This window comes from Oncorhynchus nerka, linkage group LG20 (assembly GCF_034236695.1).
Source record: "Oncorhynchus nerka isolate Pitt River linkage group LG20, Oner_Uvic_2.0, whole genome shotgun sequence".
NCBI lineage: Eukaryota > Metazoa > Chordata > Actinopteri > Salmoniformes > Salmonidae > Oncorhynchus > Oncorhynchus nerka.
The window spans coordinates 48,001,980-48,027,259 of record NC_088415.1 but is presented as its reverse complement, the minus strand read 5'-3'; the positions used below and the strand labels follow the sequence as shown (position 1 = coordinate 48,027,259).

Below are 25,280 nucleotides of genomic sequence, written 5' to 3'. Positions count from 1 at the left end.
GCGCCTTCTTCTCTAACTGCCGGACACTGGGCTTCCTCTCCTTACCATATTTGGTGGTGAGTGGAACCGGATGCTTCAGCTTTATACATTCGGTGAAACATCTGGCTCACGTAACCATCCACTGCGCCATAACCTACGCTCGTGAACTTTGAGCAACGTTAGCGTTATTCTTGACCACTACAACGGCAGCCATTTCCGAAAAAGGTAAGACGAGCAAGGTTTACAGTACTATAAAACAGGCATATGTGTGCCTCTGTTGTTAGCAAGCAACTGCTCCTCACGACGCAGCAGAACGTAAACACTGGACGCTTCGCTCGGGCCGTCGTAACGTGCTACGTTATTTCATCCCCACGGCGTAGATCGCTGGCTTTGGCTCGCTGTGCGTTAACTGTGAAGCTCAGTTTAAAATGAAATGTCAGTGTATGGATCCGCTAATTTAGTGAACTATCCAGCTAGTGCGCCATAGCCATAGTACAACAAGTATCTCTATGCCTTGTTTGGGCCTGGCTTGACATGCTAAACTTAGCCACCCAACTAGCTTCTTATACCATGAATAATGTTGTAGCTACAGCACAAAAACTGCAATGAGAAGAACTAACGTTATATGTAACATCTAGTTGGTTCAATAGCGTTGATTCCAAATGTCTTAGTTTGTTGGTCAGTCCCTCTACATAATATTCATCCCTAACTACTTAGTAGGCATGTACATATTTCCCTTTTCAAGACGATTCTGGCTCAGCCAATTCAAGTTTCATCAAATGTTATTTGTCACATACACATTGTTAGCAGATGGTAATGCGAGTGTAGCGAAATGCTTGTGCTTCTAGTTATGACTGCAGTAATATCTAACAAGTAATCCAACAACTACCTAATACACAAATACTAAGGGGTGAATGAGAATATGTACATATATGGATGAGCGATGGCTGTATAAAATACAGTATATACATATGAGTAATGTAAGATATGTAAATATTATTTAAAGTGTCATTGTTTCAAGTGACTAGTGACCCGTTTATTAAAGTGGCCAATGATTGGGCCTCAATGTAGGCAACAGCCTCTTGAGTTGGTGATTGCTGTTTAGCAGTCTGATGGCCTTAAGATTGAAGCTGTTTTTCAGTCTCTCGGTCCCAGCTTTGATGCACCTGTACTGACCTCGCGTTCTTGGTGATAGCGGAGTGAACAGGCAGTGGCTTGGGTGGTTGTTGTCCTTGATGATCCTTTTGGCCTTCCTGTGACGTTGGGTCCTGTAGGTGTCATGGAGGGCAGTTAGTTTGCCTCCGGTGACGCATTGTGGTTGAGGTCAGAGCAATCCAGTCAAGTTCTTCCACACCGATCTCGACCAATAATTTCTCTATGGACCTTGCTATGTCCACGAGGGCATTGTCTTGCTGAAACAGGAAAGGGCCTCCCCCAAAAAGTTGAAAGCACAGAATTGTCTAGAATGTCATTGTATGCTGTAGTGTTAAGTGACATCCTATGACAGTGCCACGTTGATAGTCACTGAGCTCTTCAGTATGGGCCATTCTACTGCCAATGTTTGTCTATGGAGATTGCATGGCTGTGTGTTTAGTTGATTTTTTTACACCTGTCAGCAATGGGTGTGGCTGAAATAGCCAAATCTGCTAATTTGAAGCGGTGTCCACATTCTTTTGTGTGTGTGTCTACAGTGCATTCAGATAGTATTCACACCCCTTCCCTTTTTCCACATTTTTTTTTACGTTACAGCCGTACATGTTGACCGGACTGCACACGTTGAGTGTGCGAGCGTAGTAAAATAAATGTCCACAAACATGTCATGCAATCATTGCACCCACACTGCGTGCAAGCGTCTGCATAGTCAGGTGCTAAAATAGAACTTGGCAAGTCCTGCCTCTCCCATCTCCTCATTGACACGTGGGTTTTTAGGAGCATATACCATCTCCTCATTGGTTTTTAGGAGCATATACCCACATGGGTGAATGAAAGATGAACTGATGTCCACACTCCAGTCGGTGGTGAGAATGCACCTTAAAGTTGGTTGCAAACCGCAATTTAAAGTCAGAAGCCTGAAGGAGGAGAAATTACTAGAAACTTAACTTTTACCCTTTTATCTGTGGATTAATTGTCAGAATAGAGGACCTTGTGCATTTCAGGTAAAATAACAACCCAATGTTTATATCCCAGGACAAATTAGCTAGCAACAGCAAGCTATCTATATAAATTGCCATAAATGTTTAATGGTTTTTGACCTGTCCCAAAATGTTTATAGTTGGTTCAGAGTTTGTTTTGATATTTCAAACTGCTTGTCCTGATTGCGTCTGGTGTGGGGGGACAAAATCAACATGCGCACAATGGCAGACGTCTGGCGTGCGGTCTGGTCAGAGTTTTTTTCGAAAACAGATTTAAATAAAATGGCCTTATCAATATACACACACTACCCCATAATAAAAGTTATTTAGGACATGTTTGCAAATGTATTAAATATAAAAAATGAATACCTTATTTACAGAAGTATTCAGACCCATTGATGATCCTTGAGATATTTCTACAACTTGATTGGAGTCCACCTGTGGTAAATTCAATTGATTGGACATGATTTGGAAAGGCACACCTGTCTATACACTGTCAACTGGGGGACCTTATATGTCAGAGCAAAGACCAAGCCTTGAGGTCGAAGGAGTTGCCCGTAGAGCTCAGAGACAGAATTGTGTCGAGGCACAGATCTGGAGAAGGGTACCAAAAAATGTCTGCAACATTGAAGATCCTCAAGAACACAGTGGCCTCCATCAGAAGTTTGGAACCACCAAGACTTCCTAGAGCTGGCCGCCTGGGCAATCTGGGGAGAAGGGCCTTGGTCAGGGAGGTGACCAAGAACCCGATGGTCACTCTGACAGCGCTCCAGAGTTCCTCTGTGGCGATGGGAGAACCTTCCAGAAGGACAACCATCTTTGAAGCACACCACCAATCAGGCCTTTATGGTAGAGTGGCCAGACTGAAGCCACTCTTCAGTAAAAGGCACATGGCATCCCACTTGGAGTTTGCAAAAAGGCTCCTAAGGGACTCTCAGACCATGAGAAACAAGATTCCCTGGTCTGACCAAACCAAGATTGAACTCTTTGGCCTGAATGCCAAGTGTCAAGTCTGGAGGAAACTTGGCACCATTACTTCAGTGAAGCATGGTGGTGGCAGCATCATGCTGTGGGGATGTTTTTCAGTGGCAGGGACTGGGAGTCAGGATCGAGGAAAGATGAACGGCGCAAAGTACAGAGATCGTTGATGAAAACCTGCTACGGACCTCAGACTGGGGCAAGGGTTCACCTTGCAACAGGACAACAACCTTAAGCACACAGCCAAGGCAAAGCAGGAGTGGCTTTAGGACAAGTCCCTGAATGTCCAGGAGTGGCCCAGCCAGAGCCTGGACTTGAACCCGATCGAACATGGAGAGACCCGAAAATAGCTGTGTAGCGACGCTCCCTATCCAACCTGACAGAGCTTGAGAGGAATGGGAGAAACTCCCCAAATACGGGTGTGCCAAGCGTGTTGCAAAATGACCTCCAGCAGGCCACAAATGTGCATGTGTCTGCTCAAACAGTCAGAAACAGACTCCATGAGGGTGGTATGAGGGCCCGACGTCCACAGGTGGGGAAAACATCAAGCGATATGATAACTGTTACCAGCGTCAGAAATTGGCCATTAACTGCACCTTAGATTGTATTTCAAATTAATTCTTCAGAGTACAAGTAACAGACATCAACTGTTCAGAGGAGACTGTGTGAATCAGGCCATCATGGTCGAATTGCTGTAAAGAAACCAATATTGAAGGACACCAATAATAAGAAGAGACTTGCTTGGGCCAAGAAACAAGCGCAATGGACATTAGACCGGTGGAAATGTGTCCTTTTGGTCTGAGTTGTATTTTTTTCTTCCAAAAGCTGTTTCTTTGTGAGATGCAGAGTAGGTGAATAGATGATCTCCACATGTGTGGTTGCCACCGTGAAGCATGGAGGAGGTGGTGTGATGGTGTGGGGTGGTGACACTGTCATTGATTTATTTTGAATTCAAGGCACAACCAGCATGGCTACCACAGCATTCTGCAGCAAAATGTCATCCCATCTGGTTTGCGCTTAGTCCCACTATCGTTTGTTTTTCAACAATGATAGTGGAATGCTTTTCCGACAGTCTTGAAGGAGTTCCCACATGCTGAACACTTGGCTGTTTTTCCTTCACTCTGTGGTCCAACTCCATCTCAAACCATCTCAATTGGGTTGAGATCTGGAGATTGTGGGGGCCAGATCATCTGATGCAGTACTCATTACTCTCCTGGTCAAATAGAATGTACAATGTAGAAAATAGTAATAAAAAAATTAAGAAACCCTTGAATGAGTAGGTGAGTCAACTTTTGGCTGGTACTGTACATATTTGGGGAAACTGAATGCAAGCATGCAGGTTAAATACAAAAACATTCTACAGGTGAGTGACTGAATTAGTGGATTCAGAATAAGTCATTCTTTCTGTTTGACTGTGATCCTGGCCCAGTTGACATGCCAGTAAGTCAAATCAAACAGCTGATTGAGCTGTCATGTGACTGAATGCATTCATGGGTCACTACAGAGGAGTTTGGTTCCTGCCACAAAGGGAATACCCCACCGTCTCTCTCTGATGATTGCCACGTTCAACTGGGAAAATCAAGCTCCGACTGGGGGGGGAACAAGATTTGAACTGTCATCCAACTCGGAATTCCAACCCGGGAACTTGAGCCTCTTTCTAGAGCTCTGACTTTCCAACCTGAAGATCAGATGTCATGATTTGGCCTCGTAATTGTCAGAGTGCCCAGTTGTCTTGAAAGAACTCTGTGCTCTCGTCTGCATTTAAAAACAAATATCAATCCAGGTTGAATAGACCACTATACCACTAGCGATGAGCTGCGCACTGTCAACCAGGCCCCCTAACTTTGAGAATCTCCGACGCGGCATGCATCAAGCACAGCCGTCTCATTAGTGGTGGTGAGTTATGATGCATTATGTCAGACTAAACTGTCATAAGAGACATACTGTTAGGATGTTTTTCAATTGACTGCCATGGCCCCAAATAAAGTAAATATTGGATCTTAAATAATGGTTGGGGACGTGAGAATGTTCAGATATCAAAATTGGGTCGTGGGCTAGGGCTATCACAGTATTTAAAATAAATTAAACCATTTAACGGTATTTTATGTTTTTGAATAATACAAGTTTTAACTACGCTTTGAGTAGTGCGTGACAAGACATACATTCTAGGTGATTTCCATTCTGATTCGTGCACCTTCAGCATTTATCAATTTCTTCGTTTCTTATACTTTTTTATTTTTTATTTATTTTTATTTTTTCTCCCCAATTTCGTGGTATCCAATTGTTTTTAATAGCTACTATCTTGTCTCATCGCTACAACTCCCGTACGGGCTCGGGAGAGACTAAGGTTGAAAGTCATGCGTCCTCCGATAAACAAACCAACCAACCTGCTTCTTAACACAGCGCGCATCCAACCCAGAAGCCAGTCGCACCAATGTGTCGGAGGAAACACCGTGCACCTGGCAACCTTGGTTAGCGCGCACTGCGCCCGGCCCGCCACAGGAGTCGCTGGTGCGCCATGAGACAAGGACATCCCTACCGGCCAAGCCCTCCCTAACGACGTTAGGCCAATTGTGCGTCGCCCCACGGACCTCCCGGTCGCGGCCGGTTACGACAGAGCCTGGGCGCGAACCCAGAGTCTCTGATGGCACAGCTGGTGCTGCAGTACAGCGCCCTTAACCACTGTGCCACCCGGGAGGCCCTATACTTTATTTTTTTGAAGTCATTTCCACACTGCCACACAGGGCTGTACAATATGAGCAAACAATCTAGGCCTTATTTTTAACCATAATGTAGCGATTGTGTTCACTTGGGTGGACTGTTGGAATCATGGAAATAGAATGATTATTCTAATTCTGTAGTATAATAGTGGGCACTTTGAATACAGTGCCAGGGAGGAGTTATTGTGACAGGGTAGGAACCAAAGTGTCGACAAATGTTTCCTAGAGGGACCTATAATCTTTGGCTACATTGGATGGTTTCTCTTAGCTACTTCATGTAGCTAACATATTCTTGCTTTACCTATTCTTTTGATTTAGAAGATACTGTTGCACATAAAACATGCAGTGGTAGGTCTATACCATCACTGAAATAGCCTTAGGCTGTATAGCTATTTACGTTTGCTCTGATTTAGTAAATTTATTAGCTAGCTAGTGATTAGCATTAGCGGCTAACAAGATTTAGGGCCAACATAAGAAAAGACGTGCTGCAGAGACTGAACACGAGGAACAACAAATGGAACAACAAATGCGCTCCTTGAGTGACGGGGCGGGCTAGTTCTGTGTGGAAAGCGGCATATAGCGAGAGCGGAGGGGGATGACTCAGGTAGCGAAGTCAACTATAAAAATGGACACATTCATCACATTAAAAAATAAAACATTCAAATACCATTTTATAAAAGGTCAAGTAAAATCCTAAACTGGTCCGTGCATCAGTATCGGTTTATGGTATACGGCCCAGGCCTATTGAGGGCCAAACGTTTTTGGGAACCTCTGATGAACACCTGAGCTGAGCCACTAATTAATTTGCAATGTTTTGCAGATTCAGTGTTTTTGAGCTAGCAATGTGTCAATATTTATCTTAAAAAATGAGCTTTGACGTAGGCAGTGAATATACACGGAACAAACATTTTGCGTTTATAATTAAAAGTTTTGGTCCCATATTTAATGAGCCTGAAATAACAGATCCCAAAAATGTTCCATATGCAGAAAAAGCTTATTTCTCTAATTTTGTGCAGAAATGTAAATCCTGTTAGTGAGCATTTCTTCACCTGAGAGCTCTAAAATGTGCAATTTTGTTACACACTGCTGCAGATTTAGGCCCTGGTCAAACTGAGACACTAGCAGACACTAGGCCCTGGTCAAACTGAGTTTGACCCCCCTTGTTTAGACCGTTTGGAAGTTTTTACGGAGTGAACTTTTCTCTTGCTTTCACCGTGCTAGCAGAAGTGATTGCTGTCCTCGTTATGAAATTATCAACTTTACCCTGTATATAGAAAAAATAACATGTACACTGATTGTTTAAAGCAAATGGTCCCCCTTTTTGAAAGCCCTCGGATAAATTTCCACAAATATATTTATTTATTTAGGAACTCAGTCAGAGCCTTAACTTACTGTTGCGAGTTAGAAAGGTAAAATACGCAAATTCAAAATTGGGTTGTTGTCGTGTCTTTGGCTATGCCGGATTAAGTGATATGACATGCTATTCTATAAAATCCTTTCTCTGTAATGAATATTAACTGATTGAGCTAATCATGTAAATGTAATTACCTAGAAAGTCAGGGCACCACGAAATAATATTTATAGAGCTGTTATCTTCCGAATAAACTCTTATGGACCTAGTAATATTTTACATCAATAGCAGTCAATATTATAATCGTCACCTTATTTCAGTCTCCTCTGAAAGTTGTAAATTCTTGGATATCTTCACGAAACCTGGCTAACAAGTTAAATTGAGCAATACACAATTGGGTTTAATTATTTATTTACTAAATACCTAATTAATCACACAGAATGAATCATACCTTGATTACAAATGACGTCATAAAGGAAAATGTCCCTAGTGGACGGAACAGATATGACAGCTGGTTACACAAAGAAAAGGGGGGTTGGGTTTAAGTGAAAGAGTGGAAAGACTGAAGAACAAAGGGAGAAGAGATGTCTCCATCATAAATACAGTATCTTATGCATTCTAAATTACTGCCCATTTGGAAAAGGAAAATGCAATGAATATTTACTCTGAGCTGCGCTTCAATAGGTTGGTGGTAGATGGAAGGCCGAGTTGCCCAAGAGTTCTTCCATCCTTTGGAGAGTGTCTCTGGTGGTGAACGGGAAACGTTGTAGTGTCGTCGTTGTGTGGTAGGCAGGATACTCTGTCTGTCCTCTCCTAGCCCACATTTACAGCGGCCGCTGCTAACTCAACGGCTAGGAGGTATCACTTCTGTAGCGAATAAGAGTTCAAAGTTCATACCATTCGCAACCAAAGCTCACAGTGAGGTTGGCTTCACTCTGTAGTTATTATCTGAACCCTTCTGACATCGGATCGTCATCCTAATGTACCCGGAACAGGAGGTTACATTTTCGTCAAGGCTTTTATATAGTGGAGGGAGAGAAGGGTGTGTTTCATAGTTTTATAGCCCATGTCTCTTCACAGGGGCGGGTCACTGATTGAGCAGAGCCCTAACCTTATGAAAACCCAAATCTCTCATTTGGAAGCTAAAATTACATTTAATCTTTTCACCAATTTTATATTCAAACATTTTAAATTACACAACAATTCCATGTGAATCTGATAACCATAATGTGTACACTTTCCACTGTAGAGTTTGTCATCCTATCATTGATATCATTGATGAGAATGTCTCAGATGACAACCGAACTGACATCCTATTCATTAAGTACCAACTCGTATTTTCAACTGGTCGGATTACCAAAATATGGTTAATTTCCCCCCACCTTCTGAATTTCCCAGAATCTCTATGTTAACCAAGGGATTTTCAAATGTCACATCAGTAGGATAGAGAGAGGAAAAAGGGGGAGAGATATTTATGACTGTCATAAACCTACCCCCAGGCCAACGTCATGACATTGTGCATTAGCAGTTTCTCTCTTTCTCTCAATTAGCCCATGTCAGCAACATTTGATTATTTATTGCTAAGTTAGTTTAGTGGCCAGCTATATAAGCTTGTTATCATGGCCGAATACAGGCCGGGGGGCCACCATTTTTGTTAGTCGGTCTCACTCAGATATCAGACTTGTGAGCAACTGCAGCCCCACATATTGAGTTCAGATTTTTTTGTGCCCCCACCCCCATCAAAGTTGCCCATCGTTATGGTTTAAAGCAAAACTAAACTAAGCCCCAATCAGAAGGTTGCTTAGGATACTTTATTCTGCTAAAACACTAACAGTGCATTTGATAATAGCCTAACAAATTGCATTGGTTGTCACTCAACTAATAAAGCCTAATATTGCGCAAGCCATTTTACAAACATTTTGAATGCTCAAGGGGACGCACGGCCTACCTCTTGTTGGTCAGCGGAGCGTACAGTACACAGTTTAACTAGGCAACTGATATTGCTTGGCATTGTTTGGAATGCAAAATGACTTATTGATCAATTACTGTCAGCACAGTTACATGCTCAGTTCGACGCTGAAGGAGAGAATGCATCAGTTGTCACAAAAGACTAGGTATTTTTGGATGGTTAAAAGAGCCTAATATGATAATTATTTTGTGAACTGGTGATTTTTCTGACCGACGCATGCTACATTTTAGATCTGTTCGGGGACTGCAGACTGATGCACTCATATCTTAAACATTTGAACCAGGGACCGACGTGAATTGTTACGTCCCTACTAACTAGTTTACATTGCCAAACGGTGGCCTAGGCAGAAGTATGATCATTCACCCCTGAAAGGCCAGTTGGTGGTAGCCATAGTGAAGAGACCTAGTACACTTCTTTCAATTACTAATAATAGCCCACCCCATATATCATGCAAGCTAAACCAGCCTAAAAGACATTGAAGGGAGATGTACTCTGGAATGTCAAATTTCATCATTAGCACAGAACTGTGTCTGTTTCACTCAGTGAGACCTGACACCCCCCCTCCCCATGGCATCATCTGAGGTCAATGTTAATGTGGAGGAGGTGGTAGTCGTGACAACGCCGGATGGAGCAGGGGAGGGCTCGGATGCAGAGGTGGTGAAGACTGTGCTGGTGGCTACAGAGCTGACCCAGGCAGGGTGAGTGGTGGTACACACACATTGAGATGAAAGTCCCATGACCGCTTCTCCAGACCAATCAGGGAAGTATTAAAGCCTAAAACAGTGAGTTAATTGTGTGTTTACCATACACACAAACCTCAGTCACTTTGAGTCAGTGATACCCCTTAGCCCTATGCCACAGGATGTTTGTGGCACCTTAATTGGAGAGGACGGGCTCATGGTAATGTCTGGAACGGAATGAGTGGAATTGTATCAAATACATATTTTTTTCATGTGTTTGATACTCCGTTCGCTCTGTTCCAGCCGTTATGAGCCGTCCTCTTAGCAGCCGCCACTGGCCTTATGTTACATAAGACTATTTGATGAGTTGTTCCTCATCAGGTTACATATATTCAAAAGGTCAAACCTAGTGGTGGTAGTAGGTTTGTAATCAAGCGTACCACAACCAAAGATGGACATAGTCTAGTCTTTGGTAGTGGTACGCTTGATAGTATCTGTCCCCTCTCATCTGGGGTGCTGCATATTGTCTTTGATTTTTAACACTCACTGAGCTTTGTCTATGGCTTATTGGAGTTTCTCTATCTATTCAGGGAGGAACTTACAGATGGAAGCGTGGAGTCAGAAACCGACGCCACCATCACTGTGACAAAGGAGGCAATCCTAGGTAAAGTTAACCCATTCATGCAAACTACCTTTAGCACCTATTCTGGCCGGGGAGGTTTGTTTAGATCCCCGACACTTGCTCTAAACATTAACACTCATCACTTGCGGTACGGTTTTGGAAACCGAAGGAACATATCCTCCATATCAGCAACAATCAATAAAAGGTTTTATTACGACACCTTTTTTTATAGGGTTCCCACACTGCCCTAGTTCCATGTTGCAGCGCTTGTTTACGGAAAACAAATGAAAGACAGTCGACTACCTGTGCTAATTAGCTATATGTGTCTCCAAACACCTGTGTGTAAACCGAAGACTGACACCACAAATGTGTTGTCACTCAACCACTCGGCTGCAACTGTGTTAAAACAGTGTACAGTAAGTGTGTATTTAGCATTTTAAATCATTTTGATGTGATATGAAAGCATATGTGGCTTTGTTCTAGAACCGTACCACAATATGAGAATCAATTCATGTTTAGATGGAGTTTTTGGCTGCCAGAGACAATTCGTTTCTAAACAGAACATGTAAGGTCCTTGGACTATAAGGAATAATGTTTGCCTAATAATGGACTGAAGGAGCCTAAGGTAAAGTGTGAAGTTATATGCTGATCAGGACATTGTCACTGCCATGAGCTTGATGATGAATCTAAACATAACTCTGTGATGTTTGTGACCGACTGTTTGGAAACTTCTCTAGCGGTATTCATATTGCATTTATAATAAATAATATCCCCTGTACCAAAGGGCACAGCTAGTTCTGCTGTACAAATTTCTCTAACTTATTCATTGTCCCTCGAGGCAGGCCTATCAAACTAACAATCAAATTCAAATCAAACTTTATTTGTCACATGCGCCGAATACAACGTGTCGACCTTACCGTGAAATGCTTACTTACAAGCCCTTAACCAACAGTGCAGTTCAAGAAAGAGTTAAGAAAATATTGACCAGTAAACAAAAGTAAAGAAATAAAATAACAAGGCTATATACAGGGGGTACTGGTACCGAGTAAATGTGCAGGGGTACAGCTTAGTCAAGGTAATATGTACATGTAGATAGGGGTGAAGTGACTATGCATAGATAATAAACAGCGAGTATCAGCGGTGTAAAAACAAATGGGGGGGTGATCAATGTAAATAGTTCGGTTGCCATTTGATTTAATTGATCAGCAGTCTTTTGGCTTGGGGGTAGAAGCTGTTAGGGAGCCTTTTGGTCCTAGACTTGGTGCTCCAGTAGCAGAGAAAACAGTCTGACTTGGGTGACTGGCGTCAATGACAATTTTTGGGGGCTTTGCTCTGACACCGCCTAGTATATAGGTCCTGGATGACAGGAAGCTTTGCCCCAGTGATGTACTGGACCGTACGCACTACCCTCTGTAGCACCTTATGGTCAGATGCTGAGCAGTTGCTAATACCAGGCGGTGATGCAACCGGACAGGATGCTCTCGATGGTGCAGCTGTAGAACTTTTTGACGATCTGGGGACCCATGACAAATCTTTTCAGTCTCCCAAGGGGGAAAAGGTGTTGTCGTGCCCTCTTCACGACTGTCTTTGTGTGTTTGGACCATGTTAGTTTGTTGGTGATGTGGACACCAAGGAACTTGAATTTAGAGATCGACCGATTTTATGATTTTTCAACGCCGATAACCGAATCTTGGAGGACCCCCAAAAAAAGAGTTTTAATCAGCAGATTTTTATATATATATTACAACAATACTGAATGAACAATGAACACTTCTTTTAACTTAATATAATACATAAATAAAATATATTTAGTCTCAAATAAATAATGAAACATGTTCAATTTGGTTGAAATAATTCAAAATCAGTGTTGGAGAGGAAAGTAAGTGCAATATGTGCCATGTGAAAAAGAACGTTTAAGTTCCTTGTTCAGAACATATGAAAGCTGGTGGTTCAATATTCACAGTTAAGAAATATTAGGTTGCAGTTATTATAGGAATTATGATGTGTCAACTATTTCTCTCTATACCATTTTGTATTTCATATACATTTTGACTATTGGATGTTCTAATAGGCACTTTAATATTGCCAGCCTAATCCCAGGAGTTGATAGGCTTGAAGTCAAACAGTACTGTGATCAAGCATGGCTAAGAGCTGCTGGCAAACGCAGTAAAGTTTGAATAAATGCTTACGAGCTGCTCAGTCAGACTGCTATATCAAATCATAGACTTAATTAGAATATAATAAACACAGAAATACGAGTCTTTGGTCATTAATATGATCAAATCTGGAAACTATCATATTGAAAACAAAACATTTATTCTTGGTGACATATGGAACCGTTCCTTATTTTATCGAACGGGTGGCAACCCTAAGTCTAAATATTGCTGTTACATTGCACAACCTTCAATGTTTTGTCATAATTATACAAAATTCTGGCAAATTAGTTCGCAACGAGCCAGGCTGCCCAAACTGTTACATATACCCTGACTCTGCGTGCAATGAACGCAAGAGAAGTGACACAATTTCCCTAATTAATATTGCCTGCTAACATTCATTTCTTTGAACTAAATATGAAGGTTTCAAAAAATATATAGTTCTGTGTATTGATTTTAAGAAAGGAATTGATGTTTATGGTTAGGTATATTCGTGCAACGATTGGGTGATTTAACAAATGCGCATTCATGAAAAAAGCACGTTTGACGAAGTAGGCTGTGATTCGATAAATTAACAGGCACCACATTGATTATATGCAATGCAGGACAAGCTAGTTAACCTAGTAATATCATCAACTATGTGTAGTTAACTAGTGATTATGTGAAGATTGATTGTTTTTTATAAGTTTCCCTTGGCTCCTTGCTACACTCGCGTGGTCAGCCTGCCACGTAGGTTCCTCGTGGAATGCAATGTAATTGGCGTCCAAAAATGCTGATTACCGATTGTTCTGAAAACTTGAAATCTGCCCTAATTAATCAGCCATGCCATCGGTCGACCTCTACTTGAGACTCTCGACCCGCTCCACTACAGCCCCGTCGATGTTAATGGGGGCCTGTTTGGCCCGCCTTTTCCTGTTGTCCACGATAAGCTCCTTTGTCTTGCTCACATTAAGGGAGAGGTTGTTGTCCTGGCACTACACTGCCAGGTCTCTGACCTCCTCCCTATAGGCTGTCTCAATGAAAGATTTTTACCTTGTCAGCTCGGGGATTCGATTTTGCAACCTTTCGGTTACTAGTACAACGCTCTAACCACTAGGCTACCTGCCGCCCCAGCCTTCTCACATAGGTGTTCCTTTTATCCAGGTGAGAAAGGGCAGTGTGGAGTGTGATTGAGATTGTGACATCTGTTGGGGCGGTATGCGAATTGGAGTGGGTCTAGGGTGTCCGGGAGGATGCTGTTGATGTGAGGCATGACCAGCCTTTCAAAGCACTTCATGGCTACCGTGAGTGCAACGGGGCGGTAAACATTTAGGCAGGTTGCTTTTGCTTTCTTGGGCAAAGGAACTATTGTGGTCTCCTTGAAACATGTAGGTATTACAGAATCGGTCAGGGAAGCGTCTGGGTTTCCCTTTGTAGTCCGTAACAGTTTTCAAGCCATGCCGCATCCGACGAGCGTCAGAGCTGGTGTAGTAGGTTTCAATCTTAATACTGTATTGCCACTTTGCTTGTTTGATGGTTCATCTGAGGGCATGGCAGGATTTCTTATAAGCGTCTGGATTAGTCTCCCGCTCCTTGAAAGCGGCAGCTCTAGCCTTTACCTCGATGCGGATGTTGCCTGTAATCCACTGCTTCTGGTTGGGATATGTACGTACGGTCACTGTGGGGAGGAAGTCGTTGATGCACTTATTGATGAAGCCGGTGACTGAGGTGGTATACTCCTCAATGCCATTAGATGAATCCCGGAATATATTCCAGGCTGTGCTAGCAAAACAGTCTTGTAGCGAAGCACCCATGTCATCTGACCACTTCCGTATTGAGCGAGTCACTGGTACTTCCTGTTTTAGTTTTTGCTTGTAGGCAAGAATCAGGAGGATATAATTATGGTCAGATTTGCCCAATTGAGGGCAGGGGAGAGCTTTGTATGCATCTCTGTGTGTGGAGTAAAGGTGATCCTCTGGTTAGAAATGTGACATGCTGGTAGAAATGTAGGTCAAATGGATTCGTTTGCCTGCATTAAACTCCCCGGCCACTAGGAACGCTGTTTCTGGATGTGCATTTTCTTGTTTGCTTATAGCCTTATACAGTTGGTTGAGTGGTGTCTTAGTGCCAGCATAGTCTTTTTCTGTGGTAAATAGACAGTCACGAATAATATAGATAGGCTGTAGACCACACTATCATAATTACTCTACCTCAGCTGAGCAATACCTAGAGACTTCTTTAATATTAGACATCGCACACCAGCTGTGATTGACAAAAAGACACACACTCCCACCCCTCGTCTTACCAAACGTAGCTTCTCTGTCTTGCTGGTGCATGGAAAATTCTGCCAGCTCTATATTATCTGTATCATCGTTCAGCCATGACAATGTGAAAAACAAGATATTATGTACCGTTTTTAGGATAATCTTGATTTTAGGTCATTGATTTTATTTTCCAATGATTGCATGTTGGCCAATCGAACGGAAGGCAGTGAGGGTTTACTCGCTCGCCTACAATTTCTCAGAAGGCAGCCTGACTTCCGCCCTCTTTTTCTCCAGTCTTTTTTTTTTTCATGCAAATTATGTGGATTTGGGCCTGTTCCCAAGAAAGCAGTATATCCTTCATGTCGGACTCGTTAATGGAAAAAGTTTCTTCCAGTTCGAGGGGAGTAATCCCTGTTCTGATATTCAGAAGTTATTTTCGGTCATAAGAGATGGTAGCAGCAACATTATGTACAAAATAAGTTGCAAAAAAAAACAAAATAGCACAGTTGTAAAACGTCAGCCATCCCCTCCGGCGCCATTCTACTTCCCTAAACCATCACTTTGTTTTTGTAAAGTGGCTGTGTGCATGTCTTAAATGATCAAATTAATTAAATGCTGGTTTGTAATCTGCCTCTCTGTCTGAGCAGTGAAGCTGTCAGAAGAGATGGATGTGGAAGCTGATTTGGTCTACCCAATCACTTGTGGGGATGTGAAGGGCACCCTGGTCTGGAAGAAGTTTGTTTGCCCTGGCATCAACATCAAATGTGTCCAAGTATGTCTGATTTAACCCACTTTTTAGCCATTTTAGCCAAGTTCAACTCAGCCTTTCACAGTCATATAGAATAATCATTTTGGGGTTTATTATCACCATGATATGCGCACAAAGAGAGGAACCATGGAGGTACCAGGTCATGTTCATTTGGCCCTAAACAAAGAAAAAAAACAGGTTGAACTTGTCATCGGGGTCAATCTCTGTTCCAGTTCAATGAGCATCTCATCAGTCCCAAGGAATTTGTCTATCTGGCTGGGAAATCTACATTGAAGGACTGGAAGAGAGCCATTCGCGTGAACGGCACTATGATCAGGTCAGTGGCTTCGAAAGGGATGCAAACTTGGATTTTCACAAAGAATTTACAATGTGAACCGTATGGTTCTCCATGCAAGAATTGAGTAGAGTTCTCTAAGTTCACACTAAGTTCACACTGTCAGTCTGCAAAATGGATTATCAATCATTTTGCAGTTCTGAAATGTGCCACACGATGGCACTGTAACACAAAATAAATGAAGGGTGCTTCCATGGCACAAGTTTAGTAAGGCCTGGGTCATGTTTCAAATGGGCTGAAACAGGGAAGGGTCTATCTGGACTGAATAAGAAATGCTTATTTTTGCTTTCAGTTGAAAAATGTTTTAAATAGTTTCCCATTGCATGCCCTAATGAACTGCACTTTGTCGGGAGATAAGACTTTCTCTGATGCTGTCTGGCAGCTGATTATGATATAATTATGATATAATTCCCCATAGGAAAATCATGGACTCAGGCGAGTTGGATTTCTACCAGCACTCCAAGGTGTGCTCCAACACCTGCCGCAGTACTAAGATTGACCTGGTGGGGACCAGAGTGTCACTCAGCAGCCAGCAGGCCACCGAATATGTTCCTGTCACTCCTTCCTTATCTGACGGTAAACACTCTCACATCCTAGTCTTTGGAAAGGATTGTGTAACATTTGAGGTGTTCAAAGCTTACCATGATGTCATTCTAGTGAACGGATCACCGGCCATGTTTCCAACAGAGGTATCATCAGACGACACCACGGAATGGGTCACGGCCATAGGAGGTGAGTTTTAACTGACCACTTTGCTTAGAAATTCGTACGTTCAACGTTCAATAATCAGACACTCAATCGCGTAATGGCCCCACTGCTTTTCCAGTCACATGACAGTGCACTTAGATCTGTTGACAGTTATAATTGTGATCATGATGTACACTTATTCTCTTAATCAATCTCTTTTTACTGTAGAGGTTTTCAAATCTCTTTGGGCACCTGCAGACGTTCCATGTATTTGAACTATTCCACAGCTAGCCCACCTAATTCAACTTGTCAACCTATATATGGGTCATGCGTACACACATACATACATACACAGAAGTATGTGGATACCCCTTCGGATTAGTGGATTTGGCTAGTTCAGCCACAGTTGTTGCTGACAGGTGTATAAAATTTAGCACACCGCCATGCAATCTCCATAGACAAACATTGGCAGTAGAATGGCCTAACTGAAGAGCTCAGTGACATTCAACGTGGCACCGTCATAGGATGCCACCTTTCCAACAAGTCAGTTCGTCAAATTCCTGCCCTTGCTTTGTTTCAGAGGATTCTGTGACCTTCTGGAGGGGTCTGAAGGAGGCTGGGTTGCTGGAGGAAGTGGTGGAGGACTTCCAGAAGGAGATTCAGGAGGTGCTAAAGGGAATGCAGGAGCGCATCACCGAGCCTCCCCTGCAGGTCAATGGTCAGTGGAGCTTCTCTCAATTAAATGATCTGTGTGTGTGTGTGTATAATATAAGATGGCGCCGAAGAACATGGCTGACGTTTTACATTCTCCCAACCAATTGTGCTATTTTTTTTTTTTTTTTTGCGTTTTGTATAACTTGTTTTTTACTTATTGTGGACATAATGTTGCTGCTACTGTCTCTTATGACCGAAAATAATTTCTGGACAGCGATTACTCACTGCGGACTGGAAGAAACTTTTTCCTTTATCGAGTCTGACATCCTGCTTTCACTGGAATAGGCCCAGATCCATGCCTTTTACGTGAAGAAAAGACTATCGTGCAATCATTGGAAAATAAAATTGATGACCTACGATTTAAGATTATCCTACCAACGGGACATTAAAAACTGTAACATCTTATGTTTCACCGAGACGTGGCTGAACGAAGATACGGACAATGTGGAGCTAGCGGGATTTTCCATGCACCGGAAGAACAGAGACGCTACCTCTGGTAAGACGAGGGGTGGGGGTATGTGTCGTTTTGTCAAAAACAGCTGGTGCGCATATTGATATTAGGGAGAGGCATGTGTAGCCGAGTGATCATAGGGTCCAATGAGTAGCACTAGATGATTCAGGGAGCCAATTCCGTAGTCACTGCTACGCTAGGCGAGCTGGAGACATGGCGATTCAGACAGCTAGTGGGCCGGGGCTAGCAGATGGGCATCCGGCGACATCGCAATGCAAGAGCCTGTTGAGACCACCTCGGATGGTTACGTCGGCAGACCAGTCGTGATCCAGGGTCCAGGCCAATTGGCAAAATAAGTATTGTAGCCCAATAATTGGCTGGTGGACCTCTTTGGTTAGCCGGGAGATGGGCCTAGCTTCAGGCTAGCTCCAGGCTAACTGGTGCTTGCTTTGGGACAGAGATGTTAGCCAGGAGTAGCCACTCGGATAGCAGCTAGCTAGCTGTGATGATCCGGTGTAAAGGTTCAGAGCTTGCGGTAGGAATCCGGAGATGTTGTAGAGAAAAAGCAGTCCGATATGCTCTGGGCTGATATCGCGCTGTGCAGACTGGCAGGAATTGACTGGGTTGAGGCTGGCTGATGTCTGAGTTAACGGTGAGGACCGCTAGCAGTGGCTAAATGATTACTAGCTCGTTAGCTGGCTAGCTTCTGAAGGGGGTCCCGGTTCTAAAGTATAAAAATAGCAGATCCGTACCACATTAGGTGAGGCGGGTTGCAGGAGAGTATATTCAGTCCGTAGATGGAAAGTGAGATTAAAATATATATATATATATATATATACGATGAAAATGATATGTGCAGGACGGGACAAGACAAAAACACACGTCTGACTGCTACACCATCTTGGAAACAACCTGTTAGTGAGCATTTCCCCTTTGTCAGATAATTGATCCACCTGACAGGTGTGGCATATGAAGAAGCTGTTTAAAACCTGTTTGGGATAAGGGGCAGCATTGGGAAGTTTGGATGAAAAGCGTGCCCAGAGTAAACTGGCTGTTACTCAGGCCCAGAAGCTAGGATATGCATATAATTAGTAGATTTGGATTAAAAAACACTAAACATTTCTAAAACTGTTAAAATAATGTCTGTGAGTATAACAGAACTCATATGGCAGGTGAAAACTTGAGAAATATCCAACCAGGAAGTGGAAATTCTGAGGTTTGTAGTTTAAGTGAATGCCTATCCAATATCCAGTGTCTATGGGGTCAGATTGCACTTCCTAAGGCTTCCAGTAGATGTCAACAGTCTTTAGAAGTTGTTTCAGGCTTCTATTGTGAAAGGGGAGAGAATAAGACCACTCAGCGTAAGTGGCTTGAGTTGTTTGTCGCGCGTTGTTGGTTCTTTCTTTTCTATTGTCAACGCTTGTTGTCCGGTTGAAATAATATTGAATATTTATGATAAAAAAGATCCTAAAGATTGATTACAGACATTGTTTGACATGTTTCTACTAACTTTAATGGAACTTTTTTTACTTTTTGTCTGGATGTTGTGTCTGCGCTTTGTGCATATGGATTATTGAACTAAATGCGCAAACAAAAATGAGGTTTTTGGACATAAAGATTAACTTTATCGAACAAAACAAACATTTATTGTGTAACATGAAGTCCTGTGAGTGCCACCAGATGAAGATCAAAGGTAAGTGATTAATTTTAACGCTATTTCTGACTTTTGTGACACCTCCCCTTGGCTTTTTTTTGTGGCTAGGCGCTGTCCTAACATAATCGCATGGTGTGCTTTCGCCGTAAAGCCTTTTTGAAATCGGACACTGTGGTTGGATTAACAAGAGGTTTATCTTTAAAATGGTGGATAATACTTGAATGTTTGAGGAATTTTAATCATGACATTTCTGTTTGAATTTGGCACCCTGCAATTTCACTGTCTGTAGGCCAGGTGTTCCGCTAGCGGAACTCCCTTCCCAGAAAGGTTAAACAGCATGACCATTACACAGGTGCACCTTGTGCTAGAGACACAAAATAAAAGGCCACTCTCAAATGTGCAGTTTTGTCAACACAATGTCAGATGTCTCAAGTTGAGGGAGTATGCCAATTGCGCGCTGACTACAGGAATGTCCACCAGAGATGTTGCCAGATAATGGAATGTTAATTTCTCAACCATAAGCCACCTCCAACATTGTATTAGAGACTTTAGCAGTAAGTCCAACCAGCCTCAAAACCGCAGAACACGGGTTTGCATAACCAAAGAATTTCTGCACAAACTGTCAGGGTCTTGAACTGACTGCAGTTTGGTGTCATAACTGACTTCAATAGGCAAATGCTCACCTTCTATGGCCACTGGCACGCCAGATGAATCCTGGTTTCAACTGTAGCAGGCAGATGGCAGACGGTGTCGATGGTGCCGTGTGGGCGACACGTTTTCTGATAACGTGACGAGATCCTGAGGCTCATTGTCATGCCATTCATCCACCGCCATCACCTCATGTTTCGGCTTGATAATGCATGGCCACATGTCGCAAGGATCCGTACACAATTCCGGGAAGCAGAAAATGTCCGTTGTTCCATGACCTGCATACTCACCAGACATGTCACTCATTGAGTATGTTTGGGATGCTCTGCATCGACATGTACGACAGCGTGTTCCAGTTCCCGCCAATATCCAGCAACTTCACACAGCCATTTGAAGAGGAATGGGACAACATTCCACTGGCCACATTTGAAGGGGTATCCACATACTTTTGTGTATACAGTGCATTCGGAAAGTATTCAGACCCCTTTACTTTTTCCACATTTTAAGCTGCAGCCTTACTCTAAAACGGATGATTTTTCTATACAATACCTCATAATGATAAAATGAAAACCTTTTTTTTTTATGTTTGCAAATGTATAAAAATTGTTTTAAAAAAACATGACTTTATTGGCATAAGTATTCAGACCCTTTGCTATGAGACTTGAAATTGAGCTCAGGGGCATCCTGTTTCCATTGATCATCCTTGTTTCTACATATGTATTTTTCTTTTTCTTTTTTGGTACTTTTACCCCTTTTTTCTCCAGAGCCATGTGTCATCCGAAACACGGCCGTGTCAAGCCGTACTGCTTCTTGACACAGTGCTCACTTAACCCGGAAGCCAGCCGCACATCTTTGGGCACCGCCAACGACAATGAGTAACAGGCAATTTACTTTGGGCACTTCTGTCAGGCGGAAATTCTGATAAAAGGACCCGAGCCCTAACAAGTCACTTAAAGCCTGATTTGATGGTCATTACCTTCTTTTTAACTTAACTTGGCCCCACAGATAATTGATAATTGATCTGCAATTGACCTTAAGTTTCAGTCATGGGATTTTTGTTTTAACACCTGGGAGGGTCTTATAATTAGACAAAATAAACAAAGATGGTTCTGCTTGTATGTTATGTGCTAAAACAAAAATTGAAACTTAAATAAGGACTTTGTTCAGAACTGTTTCCCCCATTCGTTGAATTTAGTCATGTGGGATCTGTTTTTCTGCTGTCCTAATGCCATTCTCACTTCAATCTTGACTTTTCATGCTCCTACTCTCTGTGTTGGACTATGTCTTCGCAGATGCTGTGCTGCTGAACAATATAGTGCAGAACTTCGGCATGCTCGACTTGGTTAAGAAGGTGCTCGCCAGTCACAAGAGCCAGATGGACCGACACAGGGAGCAGTATTCACGCAGTCTTGTCGGTGAGTTAAATTCTCACAATAACATTTTCATTATTTTGCCATTGAGCCATGTGTTATGAGGATTTCCTAGATGTCACTATTTTCGTTGCAGCTGGCTTAGAAGCAGCTCCTTTTTGCAAATAATGTGAAATGTTACGGTTTAGCGTTGTATATTAAGTTTGGCCCGTCTTTTTCCGTAGCTCTGGAGCAGCAGTGTGACGAGCACAGGAAACGTGCCAAGGAGTTAAAGAGCAAATCCCAACACCTCAACAACGTCCTCATGACCCTAACTCCCGTGGCCGTGCCGTCCACGCCCAAACGCCCACGCCTCACCCGCGCTGTCTCAGGCCCTGCCGTTATGTCCAGTGCCCCCACCCAGATCACCCTGCCCCTCACCCAGCTGGCAGGCCTACCTGCTGGGTGCAAAGTGCTCTCGATAGGGGGAGCCGGTGCCGGCCAGCAGACCTACACGGTGCTGACCTCCCCCACGGGCGAGCTGGGGCCAGATGCCTCCAATCTGACTGTACTCTCCACGGCCGCCGCCGTTCAGGAGGGTGCACCCGCACCATCAGCCTTCGTCAAGATGGTCAGCTCAGGCTATCAGCTGATCACGCTGCCTGCCGCGTTGAGCACCCAGCTACAGGGCCTGGCTGGGGGCACGGCCCAGGGCACCACTACCATGATGGCAGTACCTATGGGTAACAACGCACTGCAGAGCACGGCAGCAGTGGTCACAGCATTGGGGAGACGGGTGGAGGTTCATGTGCAGGATGGTGTGGCACCAGAGACTGAGGAGCAGGAGGCGAAGGAGACGGTGGAGAGTTAGAGAGATGTACTCCTCCTGTAGTGTTAAAAACACGTTGGGGACTCCTCACTGGTTTGGAGTGCAAGTACTGGAACCAGTGCCTAGGTCTAGTGGTGTTGAACTATGAAGGACCCATATCAGTAAAGATTACTTAAAATGTATAACTACATGCACTGCTCATTTTACTCAAAGCACACTGTGTGTGTGTGTGTGTGTGTGTGTGTGTGTGTGTGTGTGTGTGTGTGTGTGTGTATAGAGGTGAAAATGTCTGCAGAATTGAGTTTGGAATTCATAAGTGTATATTTTTATAATCATGCAAGTAGATGCCGACTCTGCTCAAAAGCCATGATCTTAGTTCTTCTCAGGTGTCCATTTTCACTGGGGTGTAGGTGCCATGTTCACATTCTCTTTACATTGTGCTAAAAATGTAAATTCTACAATCTTTCAACATCAGAATGTTTTTCCTTTTCAACATTTAATAACTGTATATAACTTTTTGTTCAATATTACAATGCATTTTATTATATAGTTAATATTTTTGAACAAATGAAAAGTGAACAAACTGGTGGTTTTGTTGAACTTGTCAGTGTACTCTGTAAATTAATTGTATAAATTCTTAAATCTAGACATTACTGGAAAACTTGAAGTATTTGGCATTTGTTTTTATTTCTAAACCAGTTGTTCAATTCACCATGAAATCAACTTTTTAATAGCTTTGTGTAACATTTCTTCTGAGCAGAAAAGGCATTGAGTTGTGAATTTCAGTCTTCTCATTAACTTAAATGACATGGATCATGAGAGGGCAAATCAAATGCAACCTTGAACAAACAGTGAGTCCACATGATCATGGCCCTCGCTTGATGGGCAAGCATACAAGCTAGGCTACATGACTGTTAAACTCTCCGTCTGGTCGCGCTGCAATGAAATACTGTAGGTAAGCTTAAGTTTGTATATGGCCCTGTTTTTACACAGTTTTTCTATTTAAACTTACTCATGCTTGTTACACGCTCTGAAAGCTGTTATTGTACTGCATCGGTCTGTTACAATAGCCAATGTTTACTATGCATGTTTTCAGACCTGTCTCTAATATGCTACTAGCCCCACACCTTGATATCAGAACATGCCGGTAGGGAGTGCTGAAGGGTTTATTTTGCTTCTCCAGATATTCCTTTATTATTTTCCCCTAACCCTACCTCCACTAATTGGAGTAAACTAATGGACAACTACACCTAGGCTTCAACTTCCAGCTTATACATGTCCAAGCTGACATACTATATATATTTTACAGACGCAGTATATTTAAGCAATACGGCCCGAGGAGGAGTGGTATATGGCCAATATACCATGTCTAAGGGCTGTTCTTACGCACAACAAAACACGGAGTGCCCGGATACAGGCTGTATACTGGCCATATCACAAACCCCCGAGGTACCTTCATGTAATTTGAGCTGTAAAATTAAATGTTTTGTCATACCTGTGGTATACGGTCTGATATACCACTGCTGTCAACCAATCAGCATTCAGTGCTCGAACCACCCAGTTTAGGATTTACAATAGTTATCTTTTGTTTATTTTTAGTTCCAGCCTTCAGCTCCCCTCAACCCCTCCCATCTATCTCTGAAGACCATCCAGTTGTGATTTCTACTTGCCATATTTTTCAACTTTGCTATTTCACAAAAGTTATGAACCTATATGAATTTTACGGATACAGTATATTTTACATTTGTTTTCTTGTTATCCAGATACTCATCTTTGGCCAGTGACTGCTGACAGGTGTGTTGCACTTGGTTTTGGGTGCATAGAGCAAATTAAATCAGATGGCATCAACCGTGAATGTTGAGTTTGATTTTCCCTTTCGTGATGGGAACTTTATGTTCAAAGTTCAAAACATTTTGATCGTAATGCCAATTTCAAGAATCAAATCGCTGAACTTCAAAGACTACAACAGTTTATTCAATGTGAATCATTCGAGCTGACTCATGATTGTGAATGCAATGAAAGGCGCTCCATGATGCTGAAATGCACCACGAGCCTATCTGCATTGGTACTCCACAATGTCCAATGCTCCACGCTGTCCTCTTGGCAATGTAGGGCTACTCGTCCACAAGATGGTGCTAGTGCCAATTTCACTCATCAGCATTCCATTTAGTTGGGTGATTGATTTTAAGAAACGTATTGAACATGGATTATAAATGAAAACACCAAAGGTCCTCATCATCCTCTGTTCGCTATGCTGCAGGCCTGTAGGCCATGTTTTTGCTGATGTTGGTGTTCTTCTCGTTTGTTGAAATATTGCAGTTGTCTCAGAACCACAAGTCTTAAAAAAAAAAAAAAATGTATCAAATGAGATGATCAACTTTGACACTTAAAGACGTTTAGGGTCACAGGTTGTTGGCAGTGCCCAAAGATGTGTGTATTTACGTGTTTGGTCACCTTTGGCACTACAAGGTGAATGGCAAGATGTCCATTGGATTACATTTTGTGGGGGATTTTTTCTATTGTAGCCAGTGGCGACCCATCATTCGGGGCTTAGAAGAAAAAAAATGTGTTGCCTGTTTTTGCATGTTATTTTGGCATTTAATACTTGTCACACATCAGTTTGCAAAGAATGTAAAACATAAACCGTTAATAAAGCTGCCTACAAACATGGTCTCTTTTTTTTGCTTTCTTGAGTAAGGCATCTCCAAAATGCAGGTGTTTCAGCTTAGCTCCATGCTCTCTGTGGTGGAGGGTCAGACAGCAGAAAATACACAGCGTAGGGGTTGGTAATGTTCTCTAGTTGTGCCGTGATTCGCCCAGTGTTCTGTCACCAATGAGAACACATCACTGCAAAATCTACAGGGAGAGCTAGAAAGTTCAAGCCCCCTTGGGTTCTGCCATAGATTTACATTAGAAGTGCCCATCCAAGAAGGCTCAAGGCCATTGGCCACAGATCAAATGACATAACATGATTTTATCTACCATAGCTTTAAGGACTGACCATGTCAACATCCTACT

The 25,280-nt window shown here is 42.7% G+C and overlaps 1 protein-coding gene across 3 annotated transcripts; it reads left to right on the top strand.

The window, feature by feature from the left end:
• The first annotated feature begins 98 nt into the window (after positions 1 to 98).
• On the top strand, positions 99 to 24,932 carry LOC115102586 (glucocorticoid modulatory element-binding protein 2-like). Of its 3 annotated transcripts, none has more exons than XM_065005552.1 (9): positions 99 to 204; positions 10,400 to 10,473; positions 15,475 to 15,599; positions 15,809 to 15,912; positions 16,349 to 16,506; positions 16,588 to 16,662; positions 17,198 to 17,335; positions 21,377 to 21,499; positions 21,679 to 24,932. In XM_065005552.1, exons 3-9 carry the CDS (start codon positions 15,492 to 15,494, stop codon positions 22,302 to 22,304), a joined length of 1,332 nt encoding a protein of 443 aa, XP_064861624.1. In that variant the 5' UTR covers positions 99 to 204; positions 10,400 to 10,473; positions 15,475 to 15,491; the 3' UTR covers positions 22,305 to 24,932. The 3 variants fall into 3 exon arrangements, with proteins under 3 accessions (XP_064861624.1, XP_029478550.1, XP_029478548.1); XM_029622690.2 differs by lacking the exon at positions 99 to 204 and adding an exon at positions 9,691 to 9,827 and having other exon boundaries at positions 16,618 to 16,662; XM_029622688.2 differs by lacking the exon at positions 99 to 204 and adding an exon at positions 9,691 to 9,827.
• The last annotated feature ends 348 nt before the right edge of the window (positions 24,933 to 25,280 follow it).